Below are 9873 nucleotides of genomic sequence, written 5' to 3'. Positions count from 1 at the left end.
CCTAAATAGCCATTTGAATAGCACCCTCCTTCTCCTCCTCCTTCTCTCTCCTCCTTACCTCATCTCCTCCTCCACCTCCTCTTACTCCTCCTCCTCCTTCCTATCATCTTTCTTGGCGTCATCATTCAGTCTGTGCAAGGCGAGCTAGCTAACTGTTTCCTCTGTCGACCGCTGCAGCCCTGATAAACATGTAGCCGTTTAATCGGTATAACTAGCTCTGTTGGTATTAAGCGTTGTCGGTAGCGTTAAACACCTTGGTAATACTTCGAGCAACCATGTCTGCGTTGCTGAAAATGGCAGCTTCGGTACGAGGACTGTATGGTGTTAGTTTGATAGCTAGCACTATATAGCTAACGTTAGCTAGCTAGCAGGCAGGCCTGTGTGCATGAAGCTGGGCTCGCGAAATAGACAGCTAGCCGTTCGTTGGCAGCTAGGGCAGGCTAAATCGAGCTTAGCCAAACAAAGAAAGATGACAAGCCTGTAGCTACCGTTAGCTGAATAGCAAACGCCAAGGAGAGGGGAAAACATGAAGAAATCGAGAAGTGCCGGTGCCTCATCACCACTGAATGGAAAACAAGGCAAGTGTGGTGTGTTATTATGTTATTACTTCTCGAGAGGATTTGGCAGTTTCAGCCCTGGGTAATAATAGGGCAATTTAGCAGCTAAACCTAATTATTTGTCATGCAACACATGACCACTTCTGCTGCCAGTGTCTATTGACTTAGTTATCTAATGTTAGTATCCTTCAAGCTAACGTCAACGAGTAAAGCTATTTTAAGTATACAATTACAATAGCAAGGGTAGGTAGATAGGTTAATTCATGCTAACAGTCATTATTCAGTAGCTGATGTGTGCGTATGTGTGTCAGACTGGGACTCCAGGCGCAAGAGGAAAATCGCGGACATCACCCAGGCCCTGAGTGTGTGTCCGGTGGATGTAGCAGCTCTGAGGAGGATGGCCATCAGTGAGGGAGGACTGCTGACTGATGAGATCCGCTGTCAAGTATGGCCACGGCTTCTCAACGTGCCAGCACACATCCTGGAACAGGAACCAGGTATGCATGCTTGTAAACACACACACACCTACTCACCTGCCAACACATATGTTCTACTTTCACTACTACACATGCAAATGCGTGAGATTCTCAGCACTATAAGCATCTCAGCAGGTGCAAACACTCTCATACACTTGACTGTGGTATAGTAAAGCTGATGCTGATGTCCTGTCCAGAAAGGGTAGAGCGGGAGAATAACAAGGACTACAACCAGGTGCTGCTGGATGTCCAGCGCTCACTACGGAGGTTCCCACCTGGTGAGTAGAGGTCTTATCCATGCAACAGTAGGGATTGAAAGAATTAAAAAAAATAGGCGATTTGATTTATTTTCAATTTGTTCACAGCAGCGGTGCATAGTTGTGTCTGCATCATATACTGTCTATTCTGTTGTGTTGTTAAGCCCTGTTAGAAATGACATGGATCAGGTGACTAAGTCAAATTTTGGTAAACACTCCAAAGGCGAGTAAAAGATGGGGCTACTTAGAATGAATGGATTAGAAAAAAAAATCTAAGACTATTTTGACATGGGAGATTATGGATGAAAACCCAAACACTTGAAGTGCAAGAACTATTGGTGCTATTTCTTGTCTAGGGTGAGTCAGCAAAAAATGTGTGCTGCTGTTTGTGAGGTATGCATTATCACAATGCCATAGAGCAAAAAATGCTTGCATGTCCATTCTTAATGCTACCTAGCCTTTCATTTGCGCTAATGCTGTGTGTACCTCCCCACACTGACGCAGGCACATCCAAATACTCTACCAGTGCTGACAAACACACACAGCCTAGCTCATAAAACCACCTTAACTCACACTAGTGAATACGCAACATAGTTGTTAAATGTACTGCATTACCACTTGCAATCAATTAAGGGATTTTATAGTACATGTGAAATAAACTGCCTTTGGTTTCAATAGGTTGTGTAAAGGAAAGCAATTAAGCCTCATTTGTCCATGAAGCTGGCTGTTTGCTGCTGCAAATAAATGTATGTCAGTTATTTGCATTGTAATTCTAAATTCATTATGTTATGATTTTTGTAAAATGTAGTTATGACTGAACTGTGTTACCATGTAATGAATTAAACTATTGGTAATACTATGCACTGTGATCAAGTTAAGGATGCTAAATACCAATAAGATGCCATTTAAGTAGCTGTGTCATCACAACAGTAACTAAATAAGAGAGGCTCAAGGAGGTTAAATAATAATCAGCACTTTTATTGGCTGCATTGTAGTTGTAAGCCATAAAACAAGGACACCACACCTTTTTTCACTTATGCAAGCTGTTGTTTTTACTGATTCCCCTCTGGCATTGGTTGGAGGAAGTTTATTGTTAACCGTTGGGTTTCAATGTCCAGCATAGCCAAGCCCATGCAAGCTGTTTTGAAGTTTCCAGCAGCAGTGATTTTGAAGATGGTCCAATCAGCACACTGACCAAATTACAAAGGGACATGTTGGAGGTTCACAAGTAGTTATTTATGGTATTAAAATCAATGCTGATGCAGGTCGCAAGCACTTGGATTGGCAGATGAAGCTGTCCTGATATGGTAACTGCAGTGAGCTACACTTTGCAAAGATAAAATACTTTCATGGGGGGAGTGAAAATGTCTGTGATGTGGCAATTTTGGATCACAGATAAGCAAAGATGGCAGCTGTTTCAAGTTAAGTGACAGTGTTGAAAGTGGAGGAGAGGTAAAGCTCCTCAAAATAGCCAGAGACAAAATAATACCTGAAGGTTTTTTTGTTTTTTTGTTTTTTTTAATGGCATGAGGTTGATTAAACCCTGCATAAGGTCCAAGTGTTGACTCTTGTTTATGGTATGCCAGGTATGCCAGATGAGCAGAGGGAGGGTCTTCAGGAAGAGCTAATTGACATCATCCTCAGAGTTTTGAAGCGAAATCCCCAGCTACATTACTACCAAGGATACCACGACATTGTTGTCACCTTCCTATTGGTCCTGGGCGAGCGTCTAGCAACGGCTCTGGTGGAGAAGCTGTCCACACATCACCTCAGGTACCTTGTACAATCCATGTAGCTCCCAGGTGGGAAATGAACCCCCACCACCTACCAAATCAGGTAACATTGACCGGTGGCTCATAAAATTGTTAGGTCCAGCAGCCACTGTGGCGAGTTAACAAAGTTTTCCTAACCTGGGGGGAAAACAATAACCAGTTAGCAGACCCATAGCATTTTATTTCCACAGTGTAACTGCCCTTTATCCTTCTTCTTCTTCTTTTATTTTTCTTATTGTCTTTGGCCCACTCCTTCAGTCCCCTCCTGTTCTGACAGTACTGATAGAATGACCTGTGCCCTCTTTTGGAAGACTTGGTCCCATCACTGTCCACTCTTGCTTACCCAATATTTTTCAATGCAGGAGAAACTCTATTACTCACAAATGCTCTCTTCTTTGTGCACTCTAAAGTATACTTTGTTTCTCACTGTTTCTCTTTCATTTTCAGGGACTTCATGGATCCCACCATGGACAACACTAAACATATTTTGAATTATCTGATGCCCATCATTGAGAGGGTCAACCCTGAGGTGCATGACTTCATGCAGCAGTAAGTCTCTCTGTTTCAGTAACAACAGCACAATCTAAATTGTTTTCTCAGTCTTCATTCACAACGTGAAACAAAATTAGACAAGTAAGGGAACTGTAAGTATCAAAATTGGCAAGAAATACCATAAAGGAGTCATATCAGGTAAAAGTTACGGTACATAAACTCGCCAAGAAATGTGGACTCTGTTCTTAAGTTTGTACCAGTCTCCCAGTGATTATATTAGGTTCATGTTAAGGCATTGTTTGTAAGGAGCAACACATAACACAAATGCTAAAAGTAGACATTACCAGTCTGAATGACCAGATAATACTGAGGTGATGTACCAGGTCAATTATTAGTCACTTTAAGAAGCTTGATTGTAAGTGGTGAAAGTTGGTGTTGCTATCACATGATGGCTTATATCTCAAAGGTGATTCCAGCATCATTGTGAAACTTGGTTTTCACAAGATGACCTTTGTTCAGAGCATGTGTTCCAAATTTTATGCAAGTCCCACCAAATATGCCGAAACAGAGACACAGTCTATTTTTTAGCACTGTGATAACAACAGAATGATGCATCCATAAATTATACAACTGTTATACAAGCTCACTACATTTCCTCCCCTGTAATACAAGTCGAGGCCCTAAAACTTTCTGGTGTAAGTGCTCCATATATTGCTTATGATGCAGACCTTACATTTTCTATTGAGTACAAGTGACCTTTAACCTCAGAATAGATGCCTGTAAATTTGCAGTAACTAAGACACAGGCACTGAGAGGTGTTACAATGTTTTAACTGATAATAAAGTGACAGGTCAGCCTAAGCCAGTGTGTTGATGTAAATTGATCTCTGTTGATTCTCAGGGCAGAAGTGGGCACCATTTTTGCCCTCAGTTGGCTTATCACCTGGTTTGGCCACGTCCTGTCAGACTTCCGCCATGTTGTCCGGTTGTACGACTTTTTCCTGGCCTGCCATCCACTGATGCCCATCTACTTTGCTGCTGTGGTGAGTGCCATTTATTCCACCCTGCTGGTGCCATGCACAGTTCTCTATACTCAACAGGAGTGGTTATGCAACCTTGATCCAGGACTCAGGACTCTTGAGTTGATTAGAAATTTTCAGGGCCAACAGAGTTTCTGAGCTAAATTTGTTCATGCAAGAAGACAGCAAAATTATATCCTTTGAGAGCTCCTTGTGACTTTGCATGCTCTAAACACAGTAGTGCTATTGTGTAAAGTGTCTGACAGTTTCATGGAGAGAGCTGTGCCCAGAAATAGTTTGTCAGTACATGACAACACCATGATTTCTGCAGCATTTGGAAAGGACCCGCTTAGACCAGACAGGTGTTCTATACATTGTATTCTGTGTGCTGACATGATTGTAAAAAAAAAAAAAAAAAAAAAAAAAAAATTGATTACGTTTTGAAAATTTCTACAAAGTGTTGATTTATTGAAATAACAGGGTTTCCGCGGGGTCTTAAAAAGTCTAAAAAAGTCTTAAATTAGAAAATCAAATTTTAAGGCCTTAAAAAGACTTAAATCACTGAATTTACGTCTTAAATAATTTTAAACAGGTCTTAATTTTCATAAATTGGTAAAGCTACCACAAATTCATTACTATTCATAGATATATATCTGTGACTATATTATGACTACAACGATAGTAACGCGATAGCTCATTGGATCAATGTGCTATCGAATGTTGTTACTGTTACAAAACACCAGTTCTATATATATATCGAATGATGATGTCAGCGAAGTTTTTCAGGCCATGTTGCCGGACACTGAAATTGCAAAAACATTTCGGTGCGGGGAAGACAAAACTTCGTATATTACACGCTTTGGACTAGCTGTCCAGATACCTGGGATCACAGTTCATGGGGCATGCGACAGCTGGGGACCTAGTGAAACATGTTAAAGTAAGTAAATGTTTTATTTTAGCTATCATTTTGTCTTTCTTTCATCCAAAAGATGTTTTTGTTCCTTTTAATCAGACATGGGATGTTTGCCGGCCGGCACCAGGTCTGCCGGATCTTCGCGCACACAGACTGCCATAGGATACTTTCATTATAAACCGACTTTTGTTTATACGCGGTTGCAGCAGCACAACAGACAATGACACAGGCAACATGGTTGATTATTGATTGCGCAAAGCTGCCATTTGCTGGTAATCGCGCTGCACGCATTAAACAATTAAATACTTTTGTAGAGGCAGGAGGAAAGTTGCATGATTTACGTCCGCGCACTGCGTGCATGTGCTCATGTACGCGCCCGTACCACACTGAAGCACACCCCGTCCAACCGTGCCAGCGCGGGGGAAGTGTACTGTATTCAAGCACGATACGGAGCGATCACACTGGTCAAAGAATCTGGATTTAACATCTACAAATGTCAATTAGTAAGCAACATTATATAAAACAGCAACTAATTTAAAACTCATCCTCCTTGTTTCTTGATTAATTCTAGACAGCACTGAAATAACAGAATACACTATATCTGAATGAATGTGAAGTCTTAAGTTTGTTCATATTTTAACAAAATCAAATGCTCTGAGGAGGGCCAGCAAGGACAAAGACACTGAGCTCAAGAGCATTGAGGAGATTGTTGCCAAAGGAGAGGAGCTGAGATATATGTAGTGCGCGCGCGCGCGCACACACACACTCACACACACACACACACACACACACACACACAGTCAATTGTACAGTCAATCAGTCGTTAAGTTACTGTTGTTCATGCAGTCCATTTCCCCCCCGAGATGTTAATGAAGTAATTTTGTGACTCTGCATTATTTATGTTTTTTATGTTGTGACATAGGTATTAAATTTCATTCATAATGGTCTTAAAAAGTCTTAAATTTTATCAGGTGAAACCTGCAGAAACCCTGAATAGGTCCACAATACCACAGTACAGTCACTAGCTGAGGTTGTGTATTTTAACTGGTGTTTCTCCTAACGATACGTCACGTGCCAGTGCACAGCAAGAGTGTATCATTGGTTTTATCCAGAGGCTTTGCCTATCCCCTGATCTGCCAGTTGAGTTTTAATTTTCTTAAAAGAAAAGTCACCAGTCACCTACATAGAATGCTTACTGTCTGATTATGATCTGTGACTGATCAATTGGGGCATCCCTATATAGAGGTAAAAGCAAGTCAGTGTAGCTCTTCAAAACCTTCACATACAATGGCGTTTATAAAAGTGGCCATGAATTTAGTTAGCCTGACCATTTTAGGCACACCATGCCAAAGCCTTGTGGCTCTAATGGAAAAAGGCCTGATCGCTTAAGTGTGTGTTTTGTGCCCTTGTGTTCCAGATTGTGCTGTACAGAGAAGAGGAAGTGTTGGACTGCGAATGTGACATGGCCATGGTCCACCACCTGCTGTCCCAGATCCCCCAGGACCTGCCATACGAGACCCTCATCAGCCGTGCAGGAGACCTCTTTGTCCAGTTCCCGCCCTCTGAACTGGCCAGAGAGGCTGCCACACAGGAGAGGTAGGCTACTTATCCTGAATGTTTACTACCTCACTTCTAGAGGAAAATAGTGGTATTGTAGAGATTTCTACTCAGTTCCATAGTTCACCATTTATATAACTACTTCTGATCCACATTGACTATTGTTCAGTTACTTCAGCTTCTTATCAGATTTCATTACTCACTGTCACATTTTCTTGCTGTCTGCTGTCTCATTCTCATATCTTGCTTCTCCACCCCACCCCTGTCCCCCCCTTCCAGTACGGCAGCATCTACCTTTACGGACTTTGGCTTAGCATCCACTCAGCAGCGACCAGACTCCGTTCTCCGTCGCCGTCGTCGACAGAAACAGGCATTGGAGAACTCTGGGGCAGGACCAGTAGTGGCAGTGGCCCAGCCTTCAGCAACCCGGCGGTTCATGCGATTGGCTGTCATGGGCTTGACAGTGGCTCTTGGGGCAGCAGCTCTTGCTGTGGTCAACACTGCTCTAGAGTGGGCTCCCAAACTCGACCTGTTTCCTTGATCTTTCCCTTTGACCCCGACACTCCAACTCATCTGCTGTTAATTTAATCTCTGTGGTGGGTCTGTTTCCAAGACCCTTTAATGCTTGAACAGCCTGCAGCCAGTATCTGGAGTGGACTGTCTGTCCATCTTACTTTTTGTCTCCACCTGGCTGTGTCTACACATCCTACCCAGGACTGCTAAGGCTCTGCTTAGGACCCTTTTGTGGCTCTTTTTCCAAAGAGTGTCCACCAGTATAACTGCAACAACAGCTGGTGCTTGGAAGGAAGAAGGATCCATCCTGTAATAGTGAAGAGATGTATTTCTGAAAACTGTCATTGATGATAACATTGTCAAAGTTAATTTATATTTGGAAATAGGATAATCTTGATTAATAAATGTAATGCTCACTGAGATTTAGGCTGTTCAGGCAAAAGGTTGGTGGTCACGAAGCTTGAAACTGCTGCCAATGAAGTGTGTGTGTGTGTGTGTGTGTGTGTGTGTGTGTGTGTGTGTGTGTGTGTGTGTGTGTGTGTGTGTGTGTGTGTGTGTGTGTGTGTGTGTGTGTGTGTGTGTGGTTCAACCCCATTTATTCTGTATTTGATACCTGGACTGAGACCAAATAGAGGATTGTTCTAGTCCTCTGTATGTTTGTTTTGTGTTTAATTTTGTAATTTTATAGGTATCTAAGTAGCTGTAAGGGCACATAATCATGACACACAGGCACTTTTTAGAGGCCACATAAACGGGCAGTTGAGGTCATCATTTCATCATTTTCCAAGGTAATCATGTTCCCTAAAAGTTGTTTCTTGAACCCTTTTTCCAGCTAAAACACAAAAGAGAACTTATCTTCGTTTCCATTTGAACTCAGCTTCTTAAAAAAAAGTCACTCTTCTCTAACCATTTTGGTTTCTGGCCCTGTTGAATTAAAAGGCCTTTACTAAATTTTACTTGTTTGTGCTAAGACTCCATGTGTAGTCTACTTATTTATTTATATTTATTAACGAAAAAGATTTATGTTATTAAGTTTAACCTGTTTTGTATCTGATAGTACTCATGTCTACAGATTGGGTCACATGTTGGAATACAATGTGTATATTCAAGAAAGAACAATTCATCCATGGAAAAATGGTTCATCTACTGTACAGTTGGCAACTGCTTAGTGAATTGTTTCAGCTACACCACACTGAATGTGTGTCTGTGTGTCATGGCCTCAGTTATCTATGGTAAGCATTTTGCCTCACGCTTCACTGGAGTGGATTATTAAAATCTCTCCTCACAGTTCAGCAGCACATACTCACACAATGGCCTGGTCACAGAGAAAATATCAGAACTGGGATAAAGTGCAATTGAAATGAAGTGGATACTGTATTCTTTGGGTTGACAGTGGGCGACCTGATTAGTACTGAATGCATTACATTTGCGGAAACACTTAGAAGTTTGTTTAGACAAAGATGCTTGTCTCATTCCCACTGGAAGGACACTCGTCAGAAAATTCACCTAAACCACTGAATTGACTATATCCAATACTTTAATATTTTTTTTAAACTTGGATTCAGCTTGAATTGAATACATTATGTGGAGTTCATCGGGCCGCTTTGGTTGAGTAATGGATGGGCAGTTCTTTTCCTGCTTATTCCAATATTCAAGGCACATTCATTCAATCGTATTTGTTCTACGGAATCACATACATTTCAGTGGTATTCTGCCTAAGGTCTGGAAATTTTAATTCACTTTAATGCCCCAGTCTTACAGAAAATACACAACAAACCGCTTTTGAGAGCACGTCTGAACACAACACTTCTGAGTCATCCTTGGCTGTGTTCCAGGTTACCTCCACCAATACTCACTGAAGGTGAGAGGTTGAGAGATTTTTTTTTTTTTGCTGTACAATAGACTGAACACTTGGATGTCCCACTTCCACAAAACGTAGTATAAATGGCCTTTTTACTGAAGTACTTATTTAGGTGGTAGGGATCTACATTCATTACATTTAAGGTGACCTGGAACAGTCAAAGCTGCTTGGAGGTGCTTGTGAGTACAGTTGTTCAGTATTATAATACATCATATATCTGCACTCCGTGGTTTTGTTTCATTTTTATTGCACTAAATGATTTGCCTTTTATGTTTATTTTGTTATGAGAAAATCTGTTATACTAATGTATAGTTGTACAAGCGAATGCTAATAAACTAGAGTGAAGATGTATAGTATTGGTTTTGTTGGCTGATAAGCAAAAAGGTAAAGTGAAAATATGTTTCCACTTTCGATACTTTATAGCTATCCTGTGAAGTGGATAGACTAAAAGCCTTAT

The 9873-nt window shown here is 41.3% G+C and overlaps 1 protein-coding gene across 1 annotated transcript; it reads left to right on the top strand.

Moving 5' to 3' along the window:
• Nucleotides 1-95: 95 nt before the first annotated feature.
• Nucleotides 96-9767, top strand: tbc1d20 (TBC1 domain family, member 20). Its single transcript, XM_030051346.1, has 8 exons — nt 96-578; nt 869-1054; nt 1231-1311; nt 2877-3063; nt 3510-3611; nt 4455-4596; nt 6903-7081; nt 7322-9767. The coding sequence occupies exons 1-8, from the start codon at nt 527-529 to the stop codon at nt 7581-7583; spliced, it is 1191 nt and encodes a 396-aa protein (XP_029907206.1). The 5' UTR covers nt 96-526; the 3' UTR covers nt 7584-9767.
• The last annotated feature ends 106 nt before the right edge of the window (nt 9768-9873 follow it).

Source organism: Myripristis murdjan, chromosome 5 (genome assembly GCF_902150065.1).
Source record: "Myripristis murdjan chromosome 5, fMyrMur1.1, whole genome shotgun sequence".
NCBI classification, from domain to species: domain Eukaryota; kingdom Metazoa; phylum Chordata; class Actinopteri; order Holocentriformes; family Holocentridae; genus Myripristis; species Myripristis murdjan.
This window is presented reverse-complemented; position numbering and strand designations above follow the sequence as displayed.

Coding starts and splice junctions, on each gene's coding strand:
- tbc1d20 (XM_030051346.1), top strand. CDS start 527: ATGAAGAAATCGAGAAGTGCCGGTGCCTCATCACCACTGAATGGAAAA. Junction 579..868: donor ACCACTGAATGGAAAACAAG/GCAAGTGTGGTG, acceptor TATGTGTGTCAG/ACTGGGACTCCAGGCGCAAG. Junction 3,064..3,509: donor CTGTCCACACATCACCTCAG/GTACCTTGTACA, acceptor TTTCATTTTCAG/GGACTTCATGGATCCCACCA.